General features: G+C 44.7%; 1 protein-coding gene across 1 annotated transcript in view; it reads right to left on the reverse strand.

Annotated features, from left to right (window-relative positions):
• LOC144762929 (calpain-13-like) overlaps positions 1-27,128 on the reverse strand; it is a 449,243-nt gene that overhangs the window by 101,689 nt on the left and 320,426 nt on the right. The window contains exons 9-10 of the mRNA XM_078648231.1: positions 18,558-18,632; positions 9,993-10,081 (exon numbers count right to left, since the gene is read on the reverse strand). Of these exons, the coding sequence (XP_078504357.1) occupies positions 9,993-10,081; positions 18,558-18,632 (164 nt within the window). The remainder of the gene's footprint in view (positions 1-9,992; positions 10,082-18,557; positions 18,633-27,128) is intronic.

Raw genomic sequence — 27,128 nt, forward strand, 5'->3', positions numbered from 1 at the left:
GCAGTTTCCTGCCGATAAAACGGCGATAATTTTAACACCGGTCCTTGATAATATGCCCCTAGGTTTTTGCGAGGAAAATATTTTTTATTGTGAATCTTTTGACAGCATTGAGGCTCCTTTGCATGTTGGATCATGTGTAATCCTTATCAATAAGGATTCCCCGATACGATAAGGAATCGACAACCTTAATTTTCTTTCCTGCCAGCTCGAAGTGGGGGTATATCTCTCCTCTGGCATATTGGGAGAGGGTTATGATCAAATTTAGACACGTCCACGGGTAAAGCAGACAGGGAGGACTCTACCCTGTTTTTGTAGATGGAAAAAAGAAACAGGGCAAGAACACAACCCTGTCTTACTCCCTTTTGATTTTAAAGTGGCATGTACATTCCCCTTTCCTGCCATACCGAACACAAGCGGTGGCATTGGCATACAGCTGACGTATAAAGGCGATTATCGGCGGAACCATGCCCATCCCCTCCATCAAGGACTACAGCCTCGAATGGGAAACACGATCAAAGGCTGCGGTAGGGTCCATGAAGGCCATATAGATCTTCCCGCCTTTTGCCTTTGTATATTTCCCTACAGATAAGGAGAGGTTTAGGCATTTATCCACCGTGCCCATTCCCCTACGGAATCCATATTGTGCCTTCATAAAAATATTATGGGTTTCTGCCCACGCCTCCATTCTGGCTAAGAGGACCCATCCCATAAATTTGCCAGTAGTGTCGAGGAGGGATATAGGACCATAGTTCTTTGGTGACCCCCCTGTCCCCTTTTTTGATAATAGGTACAATTATGCTCTGTTTCTAGGATGAAGGGGGACCTACTATCTGACTAATATTAAATACAAAAAAAAAATGTGTTTAAAGAGGGACCCAAAACTCATAATTATCCTGGAAAAGGTCAATAGAGATCCCATTGCGGCCTGGCGCCTTGAAGGAGAGAAGGTCAGCCCTCCCTGGAGTAGAGGTGCTGAGCTAGGCAGCGATGGGTTAGAGGGAGTTGATACACCAAATATATTTTCAAAATAACTCACCCATGCCTCTTCATCTACGTGTACATCTAACATAGGATCCCTAGGCTCTTTGAAATGCAGGGCCTTCACTATTTTCCAATAGTCTCTGCAGCTGCCCGAAATGGCAGCTTGCTTAAGGTCTTCCCAAGCATGAGCTCTGAGATCCTTGTCTCATACCCTCCTCGCTAATTTATAATTGTTACGTAATTCAAAAATCTTGTTGGGGTCTCTAGGATAGTTTTTAGGGCATTAACCAAGGTTTTTCTAGCTTTGCAACAAGCTGTGTCAAACGACCCAATATTGGTAGTAACATTTGGCGACTTAAACCGGGTGAGTGCAACTTTTATTTTTGCCAAAAGGGTGCAGAAATGGGTAACCAGGAATGAAGGGGATGTGTTCAGACATGATAATATATCCTCCTGGGCTAAAATTTCAGGAATGAGGTTTAGCTTATGGACCTATGACCATATCAATTGATAGCCATTTTTCCCGATCAAATTCATATATTCAGTTACCTCATTATGAACTTTAGCTTTAGACAGGATTCTTAAATGTATGAATAGAATGGCGTGATCACTGTGGGAAGTAAATCGGGTACTTATACTCACCACTTTCCCATACAGATGTGCTGGAGCTAAAATGAAGTCAATAATAGACTCTTGGATGCCCGGTCTGAATGTTGACACTTGCGCTCCCTCTTTCACTTCATTAATTATACCCAGATTTTACTTTTGTAATAAAGCAGGGTTTCATCGTACTCATTGTGGATAAAATGTGACAGTGGGTTACCATGAAAGTCTTCTACTGGGCATACTCTAGTCCCATTAAACTTGCACAGATGAATATTAAAGTCCCCAGCCCAAATAAGGATTGGGATACCCCTATTAATCTGTAGTTGTATACCCCTGATCGGGATGGGTAGGCCCAGAGGTGGGTCCTGTGCTCGCCATGCCACTGGATTCAAGCTAGGTGGCTGAATAGGGGTGATAACCTGAAACAGGTCCCAGGATGCTTGCTTCTGGTCTGGTGAGGACCTAGCCTGGCAGAGTCGGGCTGGACTGTTCTCATGGGGAGCAGGGTTAAGACTGATTTGCATATGGCTGGGTCCAATCTGTGATGGATGCCTGGGGTAGCTATCGCGCTATATAAAAACCATATCCAATCCAATCCAATCTAATGGCATTATGGGAAAAAAACTATGGATGTAGGCGCAGATATCTGTACGTGGGGTGAATGTTTCACATTGTTCAGCAATCCGTCCATCAATTGTTCCTATTGCAATTGTCACTCGAGAGGGATTGGGTATGCCCAGACTTGGGTTCCGTGCTTGACACACCACTGGAGTCAATCTAGTCTGGCTGATGATGGGGGACAACCTGAAATTGGTCCCAGAATGCTTGTTTCCGGTACGGTGAGGGCCCGGCCTGGCAGTTTCGGCTGGAGTGTTCCTATGAGGAGCAGGGTCAAGACTGATTTGCACATAGCTGGAATGGCAATGTCAGCAAATAAACATAAGGATTTAGGCCCCAGCTCTGTACTGAGGGTGAATGTTTGACATTGCTCAGCAGCCATCCATCAATTGTTCTTTTTGCATTTGTGTCACCGAGTGGAACACGTATGCCTAGACATGGGTCATGTGCTTACCATGCCATTGTAGTCAAGCTAGCCTGGCTGATATGGGGTGATACCCAAAATAGGGCCTAGGATGCCTGTTTCAGGTCCGGGGAGGACTTGGCCTGGCAGATCAGACTGTACTACCCCCATGGGGAGCAGGGACAAGACTGATTTGCATATGGCTGGCTCCAAACTGGCATGACATGGTGAGCAAACAAAACAATGGATTTAGGCCCAGATCTCTCTACGGGGGTGAATGTTTGACATTGTTCAGCATTCTGTCCATCAATTGTTCTTTTTGCATTTGTCACCCCTAGTGAGACGGGTATGACCAGACATGGGTCCTGTGCTCTCCACGCCACTGTGGTCAAGCTAGCCAGGCTAATGAGGGTGATATTCTGAAACCGGTCCCAGGATGCATGTTTCTGGCAGGACTTGGTCTGGCAGCTTGGAATGGGCTGTTCCCAAGGGGTGCAAGGCCAACACTGATTTGCACATGGCTGGGTCCTAACTGGAATGGCATAGTGACCAAAACAACAATGGATTTAGACCCATATCTCTGTGCTGGAGATAAATGTTTGACATTGTTTAGCGTTCCCTCCATCAAGTGTTCTTTTGGCATTTGTCACCTTGAGTGGGTCCTGTGCTTGCTATGCCACTGGAGTCAAGCTAGCCTAGCTCATGAGGGGTGATATAAGACATGGACAGATTAGCCATCAGCATCTGCTGTCCTCATGTCACTCCCTCGATGTGTGTCCTCTGTATCATCTTTATTTTGGGGAATTCCTCTGCAAACTTGTGACTGACAACACGTGGGTCTGAAAAATAGATATAGTAACCTTGCCTACAACAATAACATTTTCCTGTGTAGGAATACAATTTTTCTCATAGCAGCAGAACAGGCTAGAGTTTTCTTGAATGTGTATTCATGAATGGAAGGAGTTTGGCCTAACCTCTATGTCCCTCTTGGCTCCCTTTTATGGTCTGTCACTATAACTGGGTGTAGGAAGCTGGCTCTCTATATAGTGCACTAAAAATAAGTAACCTGTGCAGAGATTCCAACGAGTCCCCAATTGGCTGAGTAAGGCAAAAGTAGACAATTCTAACACTCTATGTGTGGCAGTGTGGGAGAGCAGTGAGGCTTATCAAAGGGTAGTGCAAAGCATGTGATGTACTCACAGAGGCAGTAAATGAGACAGATACACACTCAAGAATAAATCTGAGACAATTTAGAAAAATAACAATTATTTTTATATATGTTTTTCAACTGAGAAGTATGTTCAAAGGTAAGTACAGTATTTTAGATAAATTCGCAAAGATATATAAACAGTTCAAAGTTGTGTGCAATTACGCAAAATACAATCCTTTAGGAAGAAAAAGTAGGTAAGTAATGCACACAGAACAAACAGTTGTAGAGGTTCCCCTTCCAGGTTTGGAGTAGCAGGAGTCTCAGGTCCAATTTCCTACCAGCAGTTTGTCCGGTGCGTCCTGAATTCCGCCAGGAGAAGGGTGTTGGTGTCATTGGTTGCTGGCTCTACAGGGAAGGGGGGCCTACTAGAGACAAGCTGCACAAGGGGACTTGCTGGCAAGTGCGAGGGTTCCAAAACTGGAGCTGTGGTCTCAAGGGCCTTAGGGATATGGAATCACAGCCGGTTTGTCGGTACCTACGCTGAGGGGGCTGGGTGAAGAGCAAGTTGGTTGACTGGGCTGGTGCTTAAAGGTGCTCTTCAGGGTCAGGGGCAGATTCTTGAGTGCTAGGCCACTCGCAAAGTCGGCCTAAGGGGTCTGAATGTCCCTTGGTGGCTGCTAGGCTCTGGTGCAGTTGGAGTCCCGACTGGACTCTACGATATCCGTCTTTGTTGCAGGGCGTCCGGTACCCAGGGAGTTGGTGCTACATAGCTCCTATCGGACCTGGTGCCACCAAACTTGGTGAGGAGATAGATCTGACCTTCCAGAGCATGAGCACCTCTTCCTGGTCTGTTGCTGCACTGGTCGGGCCTGGGAGCTGCAAGTCGATGGAACAGACTTTGCGGTTTCGGTGCCTGTGGCTTGCAGTTGAATAGCTGTACTCCAAAGGGAGTTCAGAGGTGACTATTGAATGGATGGTGGCCTACTGGCATTCTTAGAGGCCACACAGAGGCAGGTCAAGACAACGCTCCGCGATGGTTGAGTCAAGAAGCGGCAGGCAGGGGTTCGCTCCATACGTCCGCAGCAGGCACTCCGTTCTTGTGTTCAGCAATTCGTTTGTGCCCTCTTCTTCTTTAGGTCCATTAAATCTGAAGTTCTTGGTTGAGGGGTGCCACCTAAATACTCAATATAGGGGTATTAAGGGTAGTACCAGGTAGTAGCCAATGGGCTACCTACCTTTAGGGTGACTCCACCCTCTATATGACCACTTTTCCGTGGGAAATGGGCATAACCCTGATCCTAATAGGCTAATTCCCTCCTAATGTAGGATTCTGAAAAGTGTGATCCACATGTGCTGCCCCTCCTTAGAGGTGGAACTGGCTAGGTGTTGGCACACCTCTGAGTCTAAGAAAACTTTCCCTCCAGTCCTCCTGCCGAAAAGTGGGGACAGGACAGGGGGTTGGCATCGTCCACTAGCTTGAGAGGCCTAGGTTGCATAGCAAAGGCGGCATGGCATTTCAAGCTTCCAGCCCTGCACGCCAAATCCTGCTTGGACGAGGAGTGAACCAAGTCGCCCAGAGCAGGATTTCTTCCCAAACTCTGAGAGTGAAGGCTTTCACTGCAGGAGGCCAGAAACAAGTCTAGTGGTAGCAGGCTGGCTGAGACCAGTCAATAACCCACTAATAGCTGGTAGGTTTTCAGGGGGCACCTCTAAGGTGCTCTCTGGTGCATTTATTAATTAATCTAACACTGGCATCCGTGCAGGTTCATTAAGATGAGATGTTTGGTACCAAACATCTTAGGATTCAGTGACACTATCATGTAGCTGGGGAACTCGTAATGACGTGTGTCAAGTCCGTGTACTCTTTATGGCTTTCCTGCGCACTTACAATGCCTAAGAATGGACTTAGACATTGTAGGGTCATATCTGCTCTGGCAGATATGTCCACACATGGATTATAATGCACCCTACCGTAGATCTGTAAGGCCTGCTGTAGAGGTGGCTTACCTATATCTCATGCAGTGTCTGTAGGCATGGCACACAGAGACATGTGCCATGTCGGCTCTTCAGTTTCATCTGAACCAAGACACGCAGCCTGCAATGGCAGCTTGCATGAGCTTGCTGTGGGGTACCTAGGCTGGCACAATTTACGCTGCAGCACTAGGGTACCTCTTCCTTCCCCGTGACCTAGCTACCAGGGGTACTTTTTACTAGGGACTACAAGTGGAGCTGAAGTTGTGCCAATTGTTGAACAATGGTACAGTTTTGGGAAATAACTCTGGCACTGGGGACCTGGTAAGCAGGGACCCAGTGGACTTCCAGTCGAAATTACATCAGGTATTAGGCAAAAAGTGGGGTGCATCATGTCAAAAAGGAAACTTTCCTACACTGGGGTACTGAACATATGCAGGCAATTAAAACATTTCAAGAGAGAAAATACACATAAAAATAATCATATTTATCAAGTCTCCATACGGTTCCGGGAAAATCATTAAATGTTTGACTTGCCCTTATTACTGCCTTCATCAGCAAGCCATTTAACTCCTCAATTAATTATTACTATTTCTCACTTAGATATTGTAGTGCCTGCCATATCCAGGTGCCCTTTGCATCATTCGAGGGGTTAATTGTATTCATTCGAAGGGTCAATTGTATTCGACTGGATACATAGTTCAGGGTCATTCTGTGGATGAAGCAAATTTCTCATCACAAGTCTTTGTTTTGTTTTATCCTTGTAAAAAACCTACTTTCAATAGGCTGCTTTAATTTAAAATATCAATTGAGTTCAGAATTATCTCACCATAGATACCAAGAATAGTTTGAAATGGCAAATCAGCTGCTATATAGTTAATCTACAAATCAAGAACAAGGTGTCAGCAAGAAGGGTTTGGTTCACGGTCCTGCAACAGGGCAGGGAAGGGGAGGAGTGGCTAGCCCAATTTTGCAGGCCCTGACTGCTTGGTTGGCTCTCCGGGGCCGACCAAACCAGTCATGCGCACTCTCCATTTTCTCCATGGAGGCTGCATGCAGCCTACATGGAGAAAATGGCCTCCCCATAGACCCCTATGCGGTCGGCGTCCCAGCCAATCACAAAGCTGCAATTGCAGCGTTGTGATTGGCTTAGAGAGGGGAGGGAGGCCGCTTGCTTCATGTTCCTACGGAGGCTGGAATGCAGGCGCTGGAGCCTGGAAAGCGCGGCACCCCCCATCCACGTGCAGACACTCACCCGTATCCCCACCTACCTGTAGATTGCAGCTGCACCCCACCATCCAGCTCATAGTTTAGACAAACACTTGGCTGAACCAGATTGAGTGGATTAATCGAAAGAGAACTGCACAGAACCATTTGCAGAGCTGACTGTTGGAATGCATAAGTAGGGTCTGCAACTTTAGCAGAAAGGAGGGGTTCAGATTTCTGGTTAAGATTGCTCCACATAAATCCAGGGTCCCACATCAGTGGTGATTGAAGAATTCATCTCTGCTCCGGGTTTGGGATATTCATCAAATTCGAGAGCCATCAGCTTGCTGAGTAGGGGCATTGAAATTTTCTTTGCAGAAGGACAGCAAAGGGGCTGAGGAGGTGCTAAACTATAATGACTGCAGCAGCACGGGGAGGACCTTCACCGTCCATGAAGACAGGTTGAGGTTTTTTGTTACCCGAATACACCAGAAGTGCATTCTGTCCTGTAGAAGTGGCTTATATTGAGAGTTTTCAGAAGATCCACTAGGTACTTAATGGTTGACCACACTATTAAAAGCTAGTGCTAGAGCCCAGAGATGCTCATCAACATGCAGTAGGAGTTTACAGTGCTCTGACATGCGCTTTGAAGGAAGGTGAGTCCCTGCTTACAGATGGGAAATCCAGATATCTTCCAATATACAATTAGAACTGGGGTCAGCTCCTAGCTTGTTTTAGTGGGGGGTTTTCTGGACCTGAAGAAGAATCCAAGGAGCCAAAATCACCAGATTTCAAGCAATGCAAAGATCACACAGCAACTCCGCTGCTAGTGTTGACTCTGCCTATGCTCCCCTGACTGAACATTCCAGTAGCATGTCCACTGCAGAATCTAACCAAGGTCAGCTGACCTGGGGAGGAAGACAGGTGAGTCCTACTCATTGGTCGATGCACAGCGCACACTGTAGAAAGTGGCATACCATGATCTGAATTACTAGTTATGAATAAGTCCTTGTTATAATTTTTAGGATTTTCATTTTCAGGACATTAGGTTATTTATATTTATTATGCTCTTCATATCCTAAACTTATTTCTGCTGAAATATTCTTTGTGTTTTATTCCATATGCTCATTTGCTAGGTTTAAACCAAGTTATTTCAAAACAGACAACTAAAATATGAGCCATGTAATAATTAGGGTGATTTTGTATCCTTTTTGTATATGGTTAGAAGTGCCCAGAGCTGTTCAATCTTTGATATCATGTGAGACCTTTTCCTTCCCTTTCTCTTCAACAGGACAGTGACTTCGTCAGATTATGCAACCCTTCATGTGTCAAAACCCGCAGTGCATCAAATTTAAATGAATACTGGCAATAATGCACTGATCATTTTGAAGGGAGAAACGCTCAGGTTGTTTTAATGTCACTTTGCACCTCAAGGTGAAAAACATGCTGTGCTATTGACAACTATCCATCTTTAATTTAATTCTATGTATAGAAGCACAAATCCGTGCTTACATATAAAGTCTGCTGTTTGAGGACCCTCAGGAGAACTACCCCCAATCCCACCCAATCACCCCCAAAACAATATCTGCCATTGCACCTTCTTCCCAATTTACCCTCGGTTATACTCTTACATGAACATCCTCCCAGGATATGCTTGTCAACATAATCATACCTTTCCCAATGTTGAACAATTCCCTAATGTCCTACCTGCCTACTTCCCTGCATATTCTCTCCACCATCCTGCCCAAATCATCAACATTCACTAGAGGAACCTTTTGGCTGCTGTTAACCCTAACTAAGTCATTTTTAGAAGCCAGGGACTACGGCCTCAGCAACTTTTACAACCTGAACCTCAAAGCAACACACAAAAATACAGAAACGATTGTGCATCAAACACACACAGTATTTTCTTTAATTCACAATCAAAAAATACAAACATCACAATTTTTATACAAAAAGCAGGTTGGAACTTTTCAAAATTTGTTTTTTTACTAGTTGATGAAGCACACTCTATCACGTCAAGTTGTCTTTTTGCGTCTAATCCATGCTCGCTTTTTGTCGGAGCATAGGGCTGCTGCAAACAAAAGCCATCAATTGGTCATACTAAATTCTGGTTGCAGTATTTGCACTGTAGCCTCGAGCCAAAGGGCCATTTCATGAGCTGGCTTGAGTCACTCTTACACCACACACTGCGGTGCAAGAGCAGCACAAACCTTACATGTGATTTATGAGGCAACACAAGGACACTTTGTGAGGACAGAGTGGCTCCATTAACCTCGAGTAAGGCAAAGCAGCGCATATCACTGCGTTTTCTTACTCTGACCTGGGAAGTCATTCCATGGTCATTGGGCGGGTGTTCCCACACAACTCCCATGGTTTTTGACTCATTTCCAGATTTACCAGAACTGGTAGACCTAGGGATGCGCTAAAAAGATACGCGTTCTCAGGAGAGGCACAACAAGGAGAAATATCTTTATTTCTCCTTCTTACTACCTCCTTATATATGTGCTGCATTCCTTGTTGAGAGTTTATTGTGCACAGTATTTATGTTCGCAGGTGCGGCACCTGCAGGTTAGAGCAGTGGGGAGGTGGGGGGGATTCGACAGACGACTACGAGGGAAATTCAAATAAATAAATAATTTTCCCTCATGGTCATTTGTTGAAATTCCCCCACCTACCGCCCCACCGTTCTAACCTGAAAGGGCCGCTGCAGTATGTTTGGCTTCCTTATAACTGACTTAATTGGTTAAGCCTTAAGACCATCTCATGAGTGCTTTAAGCTATGTAGAACCTCTAGTAAGCAATGCCCACTAACTTTCACTGTTTGGTCCCTCTATTTTACTTCAAGGGACATGTTTATTTTAAATTAACTGTCATAATTCTGTCATTGTAGTATATAATACTTTTGGTATCACATAATAGCAAAATATGGCCAAGCAGCAAAAAAATTGCATTACAGGTGCTCACAGGATGCTTGTAGATCCCTCCCAAGTACCCTGCTCACAAAAATGTAATGTAATGTGTCTCAATATTTTGATTATAAATATAAACTCATACTTGTCACTCCAAGGCCCATTCCATTCTGTTCGACACCAAGGGTTCCACAAACGGATTAGCTCTACTGTCCCCTTCTCTTGATGATGTACCTAGAACATAATAAAACAATGTTTGATTTCTTCTCACATATTAAAAAAAATCACAAAAAAAGACCTCACAAATACATACTTAATGAAAGATCTATATAAAACAATTAAATATATTGATAGTAATACTTTTAGTCAAGTGTACATTTGATCGTTAAGTATAACCTGGAATTTGGAATAATGAATGCTTTATGTACACTCCTCTTATAAAAAGTGGTTCCCTTCCCTTCCCTACCTTCCTGTTCCCACCCATCTCTTCCTTTCCCCCTTGATCCTTCTCTCCCCTTTCTATCCCTTCCCTTTCTCGTTCCCTTCCCTTGCTCCTTCCGTTCCCTTGCTCCTTCCCTTCTGTAGCCCATTCCCTTGCCTTACCTACTTCCCTTCCCTTGCCCCCTAACTTCCCCTGCAGACCTGTCCAGTGAGAGTCAATCCTACAGCCGGTCAGGGAATGGTAGCCTGCATGCATGTAGCAGCCTTCCATGTGCAAGATACATGTCATTAATCAACGTCCACTTTACATCACAGGTGGCGCTGAAGAACCCAGCACTGATAGCGAGGCCCTGCAAATAGAAGACAATCCTGAGGACACCGAGGGAGACGTCCATGATTTCCCTCAACCAGGACCATCAGGGCAAGCTGCCGCACCAGCAGTAGTACCACCACCTGCCCCTGTGGACAGTGCCACCTCAGCAACAACAGGCGCGCCACAACCGCAGCGTGTGACACCCATGCCAGTGGCACTGACAACAGCAGCTGCAGCACGGAAACAAACCCGGCGCACTGCCACTGTGAGAACACAGTCCAGCGGACTGGTGAGGGAGCGGCGCAACACTACACCACGTGCTGGCAGGGGGGTGAATGTGCGGGTACCTGGTCTCTCAATTGAGCACCGTATGCTCCGCATACACCAGAAGCAGGCCCGTCACCTACAGCTGCACAAGACCGCTAGGAATGTGGGACAGCTCTCAGACAGGATGGAGAGGATGACTGCTGCAGTGGAGGCAAACACCCAGGCCATGTTGACCCAGCGGGACGTCAACCGGAGCCGCCACCGACAGCTGCTGACCCGCCTGTCTGCGTACACGCCGTCAAACCACATCATAGGGAATGCCACCTCCCAACTCTCACGACGCTCGTTGGCCATGCAAGTACAAATGGTCCAATGCTGCCAGGATGTCGCTAGGGCACTGGAGCAAGTTACAACTGCAGTGCAGGGTCTACAGGCAACTGGCCATGGCCAGGCAGGTGGGGGGGATGACGCAAGTGAGGGGAATTCAAGCCACAGCGGCCAATCGGTGCCACTGGTGATAGTGCCCTGCCGCAGCACCAGGCCCACTGCTGCCTCACTGGCAAATCCTGAGGAAGAGTTGGAAAGGCGACTGGGAGTGTCTGCCCGGAGGCGCCATTGACTATTACTTTTGTACCATGAAGGGTCATGCTGCTGAGACAAGCATGCCCTCCTCACATACATGGGTACGTATGACTCAATATAGCTCACATGTAACTGTGAGAAAAAATTCCACTTTATTGTGAACAAAACAATAACATATATTCAGTACCAGTTAATCTGACTCATTTCATTATTTCAATTGTCATGCATGAGTGAAGTGTTGGGTGAGGGGAGGGGGTGCACTAGAAACAGTTAATAGTGATTTGGTTGTGGCGCCTGTGTCCTTCTGCAGGATTCTCCCTGCGTGCATGCCGCACATGTGCAGGTGGGCGGTTGTCCCCTTCCGACTCACTGCCAGAGATCTCTACAGGTATCCTGCACTTGGTAGCAATGTTGTGGAGTATTGCACACACGGCCACGATGCGGGAGCAGACCTCAGGCTCGTATTTGAGGTCCCCACCAGTCTGGTGAAGTATGCGGAACCGGCTCTTCAAAAGCCCAAATGTCCTCTCAATGCAATTTCTTGTGCGTATGTGTGCAGCATTGTAACGCCGTTGCTGTAGTGTTGCAGGGTTGAGGTATGGGGTAAGGAGGTACTCACGGAGACCGTAGGCGCTGTCACCTGAATGAAAGGAGCAGAGGGTGAGTGCCTTTTATGCACAGCTACATGGTCACAGTGTACTATTTGGTGGCATGTGTACTTACCTAGTAGGTGTCCTTCGCCAAAGTCTCCCCTGGCCAGTCGTGTGTGCATGCCGCTGTGCCGGAATATGAAGGAGTCATGTGTGCTCCCCGGGTATTGTGCCACTATGTCCGTGATGATTGACTTAGGGTTGCACACCATCTGGATATTCAAGGAGTGGTAGGACTTGCGGTTCCGGTACATGTATTCTGTCTGTGCAGGTGGGCAGATGTGGATGTGGGTACAGTCAATGCATCCTATTACATGTGGGAATTGCGCAATGTTGTAGAAATTAAGCTTGGTTTCATTCAAGTCCTGTTGGGTGGTCGGGAATGTGATGTGATGGTGTAGCCGGGTCAGCATTGCCTCCAGGAAACTCCTTAGGCATCGGGACATGGTGCTCTGGGAGATCCCCCCTGCAACAGCGACTATCCCCTGGAAGCTTCCGGAGGCCAGGAGGTGCAGGCTTCATAAGACCTGGACATGGGTGGGCACGGCATGGATCCTCCTTGTTGGGTGCTGCATCAGGGGGTCGAGGTCCCGGATCAGCTTAGTGATCATTGCCCCATTCAGACGGTACTTGGAGTAGATTTGTTCCGCAGTTTGCCCAAGAAGGGTGATCCGCTGGCAGAATATTCGCTCCTGGATCCTGCGTCTGTTCCTTGCTGCAGCCTGGAGCCTTCGCCGCCTGACCACCATGTAGAGTCCTGGCATTGTGAGAGTCCTCATGCTCCTACTGTGTCTCCTTAAGTGTGTTTGTTCAGGCCTGCACCTGTGGCTCGTTAATTTTTTTTTCCTTCATGGTTGCCACCTGGTTTGGATTCTCCTTAAATTGCGCGTCGCAAATAGCGATTTTCGGATTTTTCGCTATTTGTGAGTTTTCATGAATTGCGTTAGCGATTATTTAGCGAGTTTGCAATATATTTCGCAGAATCCATGGGTTCTCGCTAAATCCGATTAGCTATAGGGGTACCTCCTAGATTCTGCGATTTATTTTGCGATTTCGCAATTTTTTTTGCGATTTCGCAATTTTTTACTTTTTCTCATCATGAATTGCTTTTCTTTTAATTGCGATCGCAATAGCTAATTCGCAGCTATTGCGATCGCAATTTTGGTTGATGAATCTGGCTGAGGGTGTCCAAAGGACACCCTGTAGCACCCCTGAAATGCTCATGTACACTGGTGTTGCGCACACACATGTCCCCCACTCTTCATCAAAAGGCAGCTAACTCACAACACCGGATTTATGAGCAGAAATAGATTCTCATTGTATTCTGGATCCAAAAGGACAGCAATGTAGTCCGCCAGTGAAAGATCATAAACTGGATACACCACCTATTAGTGGGACCAGCTAAGAAACCAACTCTCAGTTTGAGGAAGGTAAATCATAGCTCAGCCGGCAAGAGAGCTCAGATATAAGCAGTTGAGGCAACCCAGTCATATAACTCCTTTTTTAGAATAATGGAGCAGGCAAAGGAGCAAAAATAGCTGAATCATGTGATAAGGCTTTTAAGGGGAGGGATCCTGCAGGATAAGCCGGATATTGACCTTGATAAGGAGATCCAGTAAATCCACAGAGATCCTTTTAAGCCAGCTTCAAACCAAAAGACCCGCAAAAATTTCTTGTGAACCTCCATATCTATACAGTCAATGAGTTAATATTAACTCATGCATTAAAGGAGAAGGATCTGACACATGAAGGTTACACTTACTGTGTGAGGTCAGATATAGGTAAAAGGACAGCACAATGGCCATGGGAGCTTGGTGCCAGGATTGATGAACTGCACAAGCTGGGGGCCAAGGTATACATGAAGTTCCAAGCAATGTTGCAGATTATGTGGAAGAAAAAAATGCATAACCTCAGGGTCCGAGCTGATGTAGAAGCCCTGACAGAAAAAATGTAAGCATATATTAAAGATGTAGTTCAGATGGGGGAAGGGTGTTGTTAATGTAACACTTATAGGTGTAAGTGACTATCACTGATGAGAGCTCTCAAATAGTGACCAATATGCCAAAGATAGAGGAAGGGGTTCCTCAGGGTAGGGGTGAGGGGAGTAAATTGGGTGGGGAGCATTGGGTAAAAATATAAAAACAAATCCTCAGAACATACATGAACAATACAGGGATCTGGTGATATTTTGAATAGATTGAGATATAAGAATTCTTTTAGTGAAATATATAAGAGGGAATAGGGCAAGTTCTGATGCCAACAATGACTTGATCAAAATAATAACTTGGAATGTTAAATGGGATGATGTCTAGGAGGAAACAGGGCTTAGTGGCAGAACATCGAAAGGATTGCGAGGCTCACATAATCACACTTTAAGAAACCCACATAGAGTAGCCAGAATGTAGAGCCTACTTCAGTAAACTTAGCTTGGTGCAGGATCTTGTATGTACTGAGCAGATTGGGAACACAAAAGGGGTGGCTATCCTTACTAGAAAACATTCAGGGATCAGGCTTATAAAATATGCCACAGACATCACTATAAGATTGGTAGTATTTACATTGCTGATAGAAGCTATATATGCAACCTGAGCTGCATAATATGGCCCAACTGTGATGATCCCACATCCCTGGAGATTGTGCAACTACAACTGTTAGAAACTCCAATGACTATATTAGTTGGAGGAAAATTCAATATAGTCTTAACTCCAGAGTTGGATAGATCTTCAAGAGTTAAATATACGAATTCCCCTAAAATGTACCGCAAACTAAGAGATCTAGGGCCATATGTATCAACAAACTATTTTGCGATTCCTAAATAGCGATTTTTAAGGAATCGCTATTTAGGAATTGCAAATTGGTATGTATGAAGATAATCGCTATTTTTTAGCGATTCCTTAATCTTCCTTATTTGTGAATTCGCATTTTGCAATTAAGGAATAATTTCCAATGCATTCCTATGGGCCAGGAGGCCCATAGGAATGATTGCGAATTAATTCTCAAATTGCGAATTCGCAATTTGCTAATCGCAATTTGAGAATTATTTCAAGGGTGCAGGGGTGTCTCAAAGACACCCTGCTGCACCCCTGAATTTTACATGTGTGTGCATATGGCGCACATACCTGCCCTATGGGCATGTGTGTGCATCACATACCACTTTAAAAAATGCCAAATTGTGCATTTTTGGACGAATTCGCAAGTTACCATCAACTACAAGTTGGTGGTAATTTGCGAATTCTTAATCATAATTAGCAACCCAAAAATGGTACATACATAGCATTTAAGGAATCGCAAAATTGCGATTCCTTAAATGCTATGGCAAAATAAGGAATGGCAAATCTTTCCTATTCCTTATTTTGCGAATTTTACATACATACCAAAACATGCAAAAAGGCCGTTTGCGATTCGCAAAGGCAGAAATTCTGCAAATTTCGGCCTTTGCGATTCATAAACGGCTTGATACATATGGCCCATAATGAGGGATCCAAATCTAGTTGATATCTGCCGAACGAAGGCAGGGACTTCAAAAGGATTCATCTGTTATAGTAAAAAAATACGGGCATCAATCCATAATTGATTACTTTCTCTTAGACAATGCTTTAAATTACTATGTTGAGTCTGTGGCCCATTTACCAGCTTTACTGTCGGACCGCTCATCAGTATATTTAGTGTTGCGCTTGCCCGGACGGTTTAGTTTAAGAAGGTGGACATTAAATACAGTATTACTTTTAGAAGAGGCTTTAGGACTAGAAATGGTGGAAGAAATGATGGTTTCTTCACCCTAAATAAAGGAAGAGCTAGTCAGCATATAATTTGGGATGCGTATAAGGCCTATTTGAGGGAAGTAATACGTGTAAATTGTCAGCAAGGCAGAATCAGGAAACACAGAAGCGAGAGGAGTCACCTCAAGATAAAATCATAAGGAAATAGTCAGAATTACAAGGTGCCTCGATGTGCGACCCTTTTAAACAGAGTAAGCTCCATCTAGACTTAGAGGATGCTCAAGCAGAATATGAAGGCAACCTAACAAGGAAAATGAAGGATCAGTGAAGAACTCGTAAGATGCAGCATTTTGCATAACGAGAGCACTATAGTTCCCTTTTAGCATGGAAAACAAAGACAGATAGAACTAGGAGTTCCATAAGCTTGCTAGTATACTCAGTTACAAGGAAGGTCCTTGGTACCAACAAAGCAATTGAAAGGGAATTCCTGAAGTATATGAGTAAGTTTTATAGAGAAGATGGATATCGAGACAAAGAGAGCATTAGGAACTGGCTAGCTGAAAAAGACCTCCCAGGCCTAACTAAAATGCAGGTTAAAACTCTTAGCCTGGAGATCACAGAAGAAGAGGTGAGAAGACAAATAATTAAATTAAAAGGGGATAAGGCAGCTGGGCCCGATGGGCTCCCAGCTGAACAAGTGGAGTGGTTAGTGGAGTGGTGTGGCTCACTGGTTAGAGGCGGCAGACCCGGAAGCAGAAGTCGGCCCGGGACCAGGGTTCGATTGCCGACGTGGCAGGGTCGTGGACCAGGGTCAGCGGACTCGATAATTCTCGCCTCGGTGCCTACTCTAACCAGGGGTCCCACTCGGCAACTCTGGGCATTAGCTTGCCTAATCTCCACAACGGCCCCATCAACGCCGGGGATGCCTGGCTCCACCTTGGGGATTCCCAGCAGGGACCATCCCACAGGAAAAGCCAGGACGGGTTCCCCAGCGGCATACAGCGCCAGGACGCCGGCTGGCAACAGTGCGCTTTACAAGTATACACATTACATTACATTACATTACATTACAACAATATAAGGTGCTGGTAGATGTTTTGGTACAACCACGAAAGACACTGTTCATCACAATATATCTTCAGGGAGAAAAGGCCCCATCCTATTGGTGGGTATTGGTGGGGGGCCACCACTGTGTTGTCTTGGAGCCAGCAAACATTACCACTAGAGCTGAATCCTACAGGCCAATATCCTTATTAAATAAGGAATACGATCTTTACAGGAATATTGGCCAGCAGGATAGAAGGTGTAATTAGAACAATTATACCCACAGACTAGAGAGGCCTCACCCCAGGGTTACAGTTGAATGAGCTAATTCATCTCTTTATTGGCACCATAGAGATAGCTACCACACACAATATTCCATTGATGGTCACTGCCCTAGATGCTGCAAACGTGTCTCTGGAAAGCACTTAAATTATTTTGATGTTACTATTAAATTATTAGAACAGTCCAGAGTTTATATAAATCAACTGATGCACTGGTATTACTGAATGAGGATTTCACAGACAGGTTCAATGTTACAAGAGGCACTAGGCAAGGTTGCCCTCTTTCACTGCTCTTGTTTAATCTATATATAGAGCCCTTCGATCAGCATATTAGGTCAGACCCCTCTATCACTTCATTTAGTGCCCCCGGTTATGATGGTAAACTGGTGCTATATGCAGACGACATCCTGCCATCTACTAGTAATCCAACCTCTTCAATATCGAAGGCACTGGAACACGTGGAGTGTTTGATAAGATTTCAGGGTACAAAATAAATAAGGATAAAACTGAGATAATGATGTGGGAGACGAAGAGTGGGGTCCCATATGCCAAGCATCAGATGAGGTACCTTGGGGTTCAAATCATCCATAAGTTAGAAGATATTCCTTTGGTAAATTTGAAGAAAGTGAGTGATGAAATAGAGATGCTCCTGGGGAAATGGACCAATTTACTGTTAACAATTTATGGGAGATTGAATCTGGTTAAAATTATTATTATTCCTACCATCTCCTTCTTATTTGACACCATGCCTCTCCCTTTTCCTCAAAATGTATATTAGCAAGATCCGGGGCAGAGTCAGTAGCTTCATATGGGCATTTTAGGGGCTCAGACATTCATGGAAAAAGTTTAGGAAAAAGCTGATGGCGGGAGGCTTCTTGATTTCCACATCTGTTGCGATGCTTTTCAGTTTAAAATCATGTGGCTGTTAGTGAATGAGCTGGATAACTCATCAAAGGCAGATTATGTGCTGCAAAGTTGGTGGGTGTAGGACGCTGCCACCTTTTGCAGACATTTGGGGATCCCAAGTACTTCAAGAGAGTCAGGCTGAAAGACCTGCATGAGTTCCAAAAGAATTCTCAATCTCCCCTATTATGCACCCTCAGCCTCAATTTGGAATTCACCTGGGACACCAGAATGCTTGAATTATGCATTGAGTCAGCCCCTTAAACAAGCAGATTGATGGGTGGAGAAGAGCCAAGAATGAAAAGCCATCAAATGTATTTTAAAGAGAAACTTATACAATACTCATTTTCAGAAACTAAATGACGAATATATGCATTATGGCAAAATGAAACCAGTGTAGTTGCTTATTTTCTACAAGCTTTTAATTGGAAATAAAACTGATATGAAATTAAAACCTGATCAATACATAAGGAGAAAGACATTCCTGAAGTTAATATTACTTCATCTTACCGTAGCAGTACCGGTCACGGTGTAGGCGTGTGACTGCACAAGGCCATTTCTCATTTCAGTGTTTGAAAGTTGTTCCTTGAAAATCAAAAGAAGGCAGAAGTTATATGGTGCAACCTCTATCAGTCAAGGACCAGCAATAGTCAGTGATTATATGACATATATATATGACACTAAAAATCTTTAGGTTCGTCACTGTTATAAGATATTGTTTTGACCCAGATCCACTACATTTGATGAATCAGTGTAAGTTCATGACAATCAGTTACTAGAAAGTTATGGGAAATAAAGAGTTCAGGTTGACTTTCAAGAGGAGGGAGGACCCATTTTCTGTTTCACCTAAAAGCATCAAGAAGTAAAAATGGGAAGAGTTCCTCATGTTCTGAGCCAGCAGCATGTGACAAAATGTAAGAACTAGCCTGAGACAAAAACATGCAACTTGGATGAGATGATGCGAAAATCTTGCACCACATATGGGGGTCCATTAGGATGGCGCGCGGACTTAGTCCGCCCGCCATCCTATCGGTCTTTGGGACTGCCCGCCATAAGGGCGGGGGTCCCGTGGGGGTTTTTAGGATGCGCCCGCCACAGTGGCAGGCGCATCCTGCATTTTTATCATTGTGGCGGGCGTTGCACTCAGCACCGCCCGCCACAATGCTAAAAATGCATGTATGCATTTGCATACACAAAACGGCAGGCACCGTGCGGTGCCTGCCGCATTGTGTATGCAAATGCTGGGGGGTACCACAGGTACCCCCCGGTGTGCACCCCCCAACTGTGAGGACCCATTTTCTGCTTCACCTAAAAGCATCAAGAAGTAAAAATGGGAAGAGTTCCTCATGTTCTGAGCTGGCAGCATGTGACAAAATGTAAGAACTAGCCTAAGACAAAAAACATGCAACTTGGATAAGATGATGCAAAAATCTTGCACCACATATGGGGGTCCATTAGGATGGCGGGCGGGCTTAGTCTGTCCGCCATCCTATCGACCTTTGGGACCGCCCGCCATAAGGGCGTGGCTCCCGTGGGGGGTATTAGGATGCGCCCGCCACAGTGGCAGGCGCATCCTGCATTTTTAGCATTGTGGCGGGCGGTGCACTCAGCACCGCCCGCCACAATGCTAAAAATGCATGCATGCATGTGCATACACAAAGCGGCAGGCACCATGCGGTGCCTGCCGCATTGTGTATGCTAATGCTGGGGGGTACCACAGGTACCCCCCATGTGCAGCCCCCACCTCGCCTTCACTTAGGGGGCCCGCAGGGGGCCCCCCGAAGTGAAGACTGCATGCCTTTCTGTGGCGGCATCGCCGCCACGGAAAGGCATTGTTTTACGCCCATCCTAATATGGCTGACGGTGTCTGATAGACACCGCCACCATATAAACCCTTTTTCGCCCCGGTCGCAAGGCGACCGGGGCGGAAAAGCGGCGGATGGTGTTTACGTCCGCCGCGGTCCCCCCCCCCCGCCATAGTAATATGGCGGGGGGAAGTGGTTGGCAGGCGGGCATGAATGTCGGGCGGATCGCCACCGCCACCATGGCGGTGGCGATCCGCCCGACATGGTAATGGCCCCATAGTGCTCTAGGAGAGTACTGCACTCCTGTGTGATCCATTTCTGGCCAAGGTTCTTGAGAAGCAAATCATTTTCTTGCTTTCCCTCTTTCTGGACACTTACCATATGCTTGGTCCCTTCCTTTTGGGTTGTCACTCACTGCATAGTACTGAAACAGCTCTTATGTCAATTCTCTATGAACTCACATGCTGAAATACCAGGGCTGCTGTGCCGCCCTGGTTGTATTTGATAGATCAGCAGTCATTGAGCAGTCATTGACACAATCGCATGTAACGCCTTGCCATCAAATTTCCATCACGCTGCCATTGGGGTTGATGCTCTTGCCTTTAAGTGAACATCTTTTAGATCAGCCTTCTCTAATGTAATAACAGGGGGCCTGCAAGGATCATCCCTCATGATATCCCTCAGCCCCACTCTTTTTAACATTTCCATTTGCCATTTTGCCTCACCCAATCTGATATTTTTTTGTTTGTTTCATAACTTGGGCCTATGAAACCTAGAGCCCTAGATGAGACCTGCTCATCCCACCATATCAATTGTCTTATTGATTTAGACTCTTCGTTGAACTGAAATTTATTTACTAAAAGCAATGTAGACAAAACTGAAATATGTATTGCTGGCTAGCATTTCCCAGATACAGCAGCAGTGGATGGGTGGTTAGTGGAACCTGGCTCCTTTTCTGATCTTGTGCCTGAAGTTAATAACATGGGGTTTTAGTTTATTGCTCTAGATCATTTGTGTTCTTCTTCTGGCAGCTCATCAATCAATAGTAAAGGCAGATATACAAATGTGTCTAGATTACTGTAACCTTCTCTATCTTGGTCTTCCTGCTTATGTCCCCAATTTTGTGCTTTGCAGCCAACACAAAGTTGTCCATTTAATTTTCTAATTTTCAATCTCCATAAGTAGTTTACATTGCTATATTGGCTCCCTTTCCCCAACCTTATACTTTTTCAATACCTGTGCTTGGCCCAGCTGCCTTGGACAGGCAAAAGCTTCTTGATCTTTAATCTAAAGGTCTGCACTTCCTTCCCTCTTATTCTCTATGCTTTCCTTCGCTTAACCTACTTTTTGGTCACAGTATTCTTCATTCTTTTATCGGGGGCCGTTATTTTTGTCTTCATGGCTACATAGGTCTCAAATTCTCTTTCTTTCTCTATCTGCACACATGGAAAGAGGAAAAAAGAGGAGAAATAAAGATGTGTCACCTCGTTACACCTCTGATAGGAAGGCATACCGTTTTGATGCATTTTCATGTTTACGAGTCTTTGAAAATCGGGCAAAGCTTGGGAACTCCCACACTATCCACAGAATGCCTTCCCAACGTGGGGTAACACAAGGCAGTAATTTGCACTACCATGCGTTTTTCTGGATTTGCTATGCCAGACGGAGCCAAACAAGGAAGCTTTATGTGGCTTAGCAAATATCACTTAATCCAAGGCCTTAGTAAATCTGGACACTCTTTGATGAATATAGGCCACACCGCCACCTTGCTCAGAACCTGAGACCTATAACAGAGGGGAGAGGAGTTGGCCTAGCAGCCAGGGCAGTCAACCTCGAATCTGGGGAAACCGTTTCGAGTCTCTGCAACGACGCTGAACATCCTGTGACTCTTGGCAAATCATTTAATCTCCCCGTGCCTAACAAAAATTAATGTGACCTCTTGTAACACAACTGGTGCTATGTTAAGCGCTCTGATACCTGATACCTTTGGGTCAAGCTCGCGCTATATAAAACTATGTAAAAAATAAAAACAGGGTTTCAAGTGCTCTCTCCGAGTAACAGGTCACTCTGCAGCTGAGACATGCTTGGCAGACTCCAGAAATAAGCACAAAGACTATGCAATCATGTCTCTTAAGCAAGAAAGGAAAGGACCATCTACATGCCTAAGTGTTGTCCGTCTCGGTGGAAAGTCCCACCAATAAGCCAGTGCTAGTCACATGGGCTGTACCAAGGTATGCGGGCAAAGATTTGTACAGCATAGCAGATCTGGGAACAAATACAAGCAAGGATTCTTACTATTAAATTATAATATTTTGTGTTTAAAACAATTTTTAGATTGGGTTTATTTTCCTTTGGTGTTTTTAAATCACAATTATACAATGAATTCAATAATTTCAACAATAACTTTGCATATTATGAATACATACTATCATAAATGGCTTCTGTACTAGGGGTTCAAAATTGTGTAGGATAATCATATTCTCTACTTGTGATACAGCAGGCCTGCCATCCTCCATAATCAACTCTTCTTAATGTGCATATCAAACAGGGAGGGATGTGAGATACCTGTCTTTGTCCTTTTTGTTCTGGTGCAAGGAAAGACTACCCAGTTTTTGCCCCCAGTAAGAGGCAATCTCTTCCATTGATGGAAGTTAGATAACTGTATGGTTGGTTTAATCTGAGGGTCAAAAGATAGCAGAGAATCAAAGAGCGCACTGAAGTTACATGCCACCAGTCAGAAATCGGGTTACTGATTGACTAGGGTATGAGCCCTCGTTAAGCAGAAACAACAGTCCGTGTCAGTGTAAGGCACAACCAAACCCCCTGGCAGCTTGGCACAGAGCAGCCAATCTTAACTTAGAGGCAATGAGTAAATTATTTGTGCAACACTTCAAACAGTAAAACAATGAAAACACCTCACAAAAAAGATCCGACCAGGTCAGAAAAATAGAGCTGCATTAAAAATAAAACAAGAACCAAAACAACAAACATCAAGTCAGAAGAACCAGATTCATGAATAGTTAAAGAATAACGTGTAAAATATCATTTAAATGCAGAAAGCGACAACTGCAGATATCTGGTCGCGCTTGACCAGGTCAAAGTCAAAAGTTCAGGCTGACCGCAATGGAGCACAGGTTGGCTACTGTCCTAGATTAGTCATACTGAAGTTTTACAGTCTCAAGTTTTGGGCCAAGAGCCCATTTTGCATTGGAGAGAGCTGCAAGGAGCAAGGAGAGTGTTGCGGGAGGTTGTCAGTGTGGTGAGAAGAGTAGTCCAGGAGCCATGGAAGGATAGGCTGTATCTTCATGTTGGCGTTCCTCCAAGAGAGGTAAAAATGCAGCACAAGGACATGAGCTGGCAACACTTTGTGCTTATTTTCAGTACGAGCGGCACCTTTGTGGTGCACATGGTCCATTTTGCAGTCAGAAAGAAGCCAAAAGATTTATTTAACCTCACTGAGCCACACCAAGGGTCCAGGACCTGAGGGGCACCACTTGGGTGTCAGGAACTTGCTGCAGTTGGGTCCATGAGCTGGTTGGGGGGCCTAATATGTCCCTGAGTCACAGATCCAGAGGCCAGCAGACTGCCATAGGAGTCTCTCTGGGGTCCTAAGTTCATGAGGAAGCTGCAGGTCCAGTTCTTCTTCTCTATACAAGATGGCAGCAGGAAGAAAGTCAGCAAAGCAGGGCAGCAGTTCCTTTCGAGAAGCAGTCCAGCAGAGTGGCAATCCTTGTAGCAGCACAACAGTCCTTCCTGGCAGAGTAGCTAGGGGTCAAGTTGGTATCTGAGGTCCAGTATTTATATACAGTTGTGCCTTTGATGTAGGAAGAAGCCTCTAGAGGCATTCCTTTGAAGTGCAAAGATTTCCTGCCTTACTGGCCCTGGCTCCAGACTAAGGGGTCGATTATGATTGCGGTGATTCCGCATCCTCCAGGCCGGTGGAAGCCACCGCTGGCCCGGAGGATGCGGAATCACCTCTGCAGGACTTCAAAACACCCACCGCCAGATTCTGATGGCGGTGGGATCAGCGGTGGACGGCAGGTCCGTCTGCCGCTGATCCGCGGGGTGTTGGACGCAATTTGGTGGCGGTGTCTGCAAGACACCCCCAGACAAATTAAGATGTGTTTGTAAACATGCTTTTCCGCAGCGGATTTACCGCCATGGAAAAGCATGTGGACAATAGCTTCTGGGGGGCCCTTGCGGGCTCCCAGGGTGTCGGGGGGTGGGGGTGCACATGGGGGGTACCTATGGTACCCCCCTGCATTTGCATGCACAAAGCGGCAGGCACCGCACGGTGCCTGCCGTTTTGTGCATGCAAATGCAAAGCATGCATATTTAACATTGCGGCGGGTGCTGCTTAAAGCAGCACCCGCCGCAATGTTAACTATACGGGATGTGACCGCCAGGGTGGCGGTCACATCCTAATTCCAACAGAGGGACCGCCGCTGCCTCTGAGGACGGTCCCTCCACCTCGGGGGTGGCGGACGGACGCAGGTCCGTCCGCCATCCTAATAGCCGCCTAACTACAGGGGGTATGCAGCCCTTTGTGTGGATACTGAACACAGCCTATTCAAGTGTAAGTAAAGCTGAGCCCAGTTCCTCTCATCCATCCTGCTAGTGATGGGCCATTCATTCACACCGAAGCTCCCCATTGTGCTTCGCTGTCTAGGAGGAATACACAAAGCCCAACTGTCTGCTACACTCAGCCATGTGACCCAGAGACAGGCTGAAGGTACCAAATGGATAAGGCAAGTAAAAGCGGACTTTCTAAAAGTGTCATTTAAAAATTGTAATTTAAAATCCGACTTCAGCATAAGTTAGAATTTTAAACTCCAATTCTAGATTCACCTAACATGTTCCGCTTACCTACTCCCATTTAGAAATCACACTTAGAAAACGCAATAAGGCAAGTCCAATGTGATTCTATTTGAAAGATAGGCGTTGCAGTAGTGAAAACATTTTTTAAGAGTTTTTCACTACCTGGACCAGAACATATAAAATAAAAAGTACATGTCCTACTTTTCAAAAACACTAGGGGTAACATATATGTATTACAAAGGAAGGTTTGGGCCTGGCACAAGGTTTACTTTGCTAGGTCGAAATGGCAGTTTAGAACTGCACCCAGAGGCTCTACAGTGGCAGTCCTGAGACATGTTTAAACTGCTACTTAAGTGGGAGGCACAACCAGTGCTGCAGTCCCAGTGGTAGCATTTAAACAACAGGCCCTGGGCACATTTAGTGCTGCTTCACTAGGGATTAACAAGTAACATTAATATGCCAACTTAGGTATCAGCCAATTTTTCCATGTTGTAGTGAAAGTTCATTAGCACTAGTTAGCAGTGCTAACAGGTGCAGAGTCCTAAGGGAAGCAAAAATGAGGTAAGCAAAAACGGGAGGTCTGAAGGCAAAAAAAATGGGAAAAACCACAGCAAGGTTGCTAGGTCTAACACATGTTCCCCAACTTAAAAGTCGGGAGAACTACACAACCTCTTGGCAGTTCTCTTCACTAATGCAGAAGAACCTGGCGAGAGCATAAGCATTGGCGTGGTGTATTCCAGAACGATGTTCCACCATACAATAAATTCCCAGTGGGGAGATGGACAACTCAACAGTTTGGGATTCTCACTCATCTGCATTGGTGTTTTGAGGGGTCTGTGGTCTGTCCAAATCTTGAAGTGAGCACCAAACAGGTATGGTCTCGACTTTTTCAGTGCCCAGACCACTGCAAAAGCTTCCCTTTCTATTGCACTCCACCTCTGTTCCCGGGGAAGTACCCTCCTACTGCTGAAGGGGACAGGTTGATCTAAGCTCTCTTCATTTAGCTGTAATTGCATGGCCTCTGTGCCATGCTCTGAAGTATCTGTCTTTACAATGGATTCTTGGGAGAAGTCAGGGGTCTTGAGCATGGGTGATGTGCACATGACCTTGTTCAGGCTGTCAAAAGTGTTCTGGCACGCCTCCGTCCAGATCAACTGACATGGCTGCTTCTTAGACGTCAGCTCTGTCAAGGGTGCAAAAAAGGGTTCAGTGACTAAATATCGAGGGACAGAATATCGACTGCCCAGAAAACCAAATCCAAATTATTGAGGGACAGAATATAGAATCCCTATCTACAAACAGGTAAGTACTAAAATATCGAGTACAAAATATAGGTAGTTAAAATATAGTTAACTAAAATATCGAATTTTTTAAATGTATTACAAATAATATAAAAGTAATTAAATAATAAACACAATTAAATAAAACATAGTTAAAATAATGTAAAAAAGCTTAAAATATAAAAACAATAAATGTAATGTAAAACAAATGTTTTAACATATATATTTACTTAATAATATTATAAAATAACTATTAATCTTAATTATAAAATATTTAAAACATTATGAAAAATATATTTACACATATATAAAGAAACCTATTATCTAAATATAAAAATAAATAATATATAATAATTTAAATAATTAAAGTAATACTTCGTATGTTAATTAATAATTTACACTACATTAAATATAACAACATTAAAAACATTACATAGCTAAGGGAATACTATTCACACTCCAACAAGTGCAAAAGTAGAGAATTTGTTGGAAAGTGGGAGGGTAAAAATTACTATTTCCACTCCAGTGAGTGCAACAGTAGGGAAAGCGTTGGATAGCGGGTGCGTAGAAATTACTATTCCCACTCCAATGAGTGCAACAGTAGGGAAAGCGTTGGATAGCGAAGGGGTAAAAATTACAATTCTGACTCCAGTGAGTGCAACAGTACGGAAAGCGTTGGATAGCGTAGGGGTAAGCATTACTATTCCCACTCCAGTGAGTGCAACCGTAGGGAAAGCGTTGGATAGCGGGAGGGAAAAATTACTATTCCCACTCCAATAAGTGCAACGGTAGGGAAAGCGTTGAATAGCGTAGGGGTAAAAATTACTATTCCCACTCCAGTGAGTGCAACAGTAGGAAAAGCGTTGGATAGCGTAGGGGTAAAAATTACTATTCCCACTCCAGAGAGTGCAACAGTAGGGAAAGTAATGATTTAATATTTAAATAAGTATACATTAATTATTAATACTGATTAAAAATGAATTACAATTAATTACCAATCACAAAATATTTATTAATTAATTAGAAATACCAATAAATATTATTTATTGAAAATGAATTACGTATTAATAATTAATTAACAACCAATTCATTTTCAATATCAAACATGTAATGAATAATACAAAATGTACCAATTAATACTTATTTTACAATAAATTATTTATCAATACACAAAAATA

Source organism: Lissotriton helveticus, chromosome 6, assembly GCF_964261635.1.
Source record: "Lissotriton helveticus chromosome 6, aLisHel1.1, whole genome shotgun sequence".
Lineage (NCBI taxonomy): Eukaryota > Metazoa > Chordata > Amphibia > Caudata > Salamandridae > Lissotriton > Lissotriton helveticus.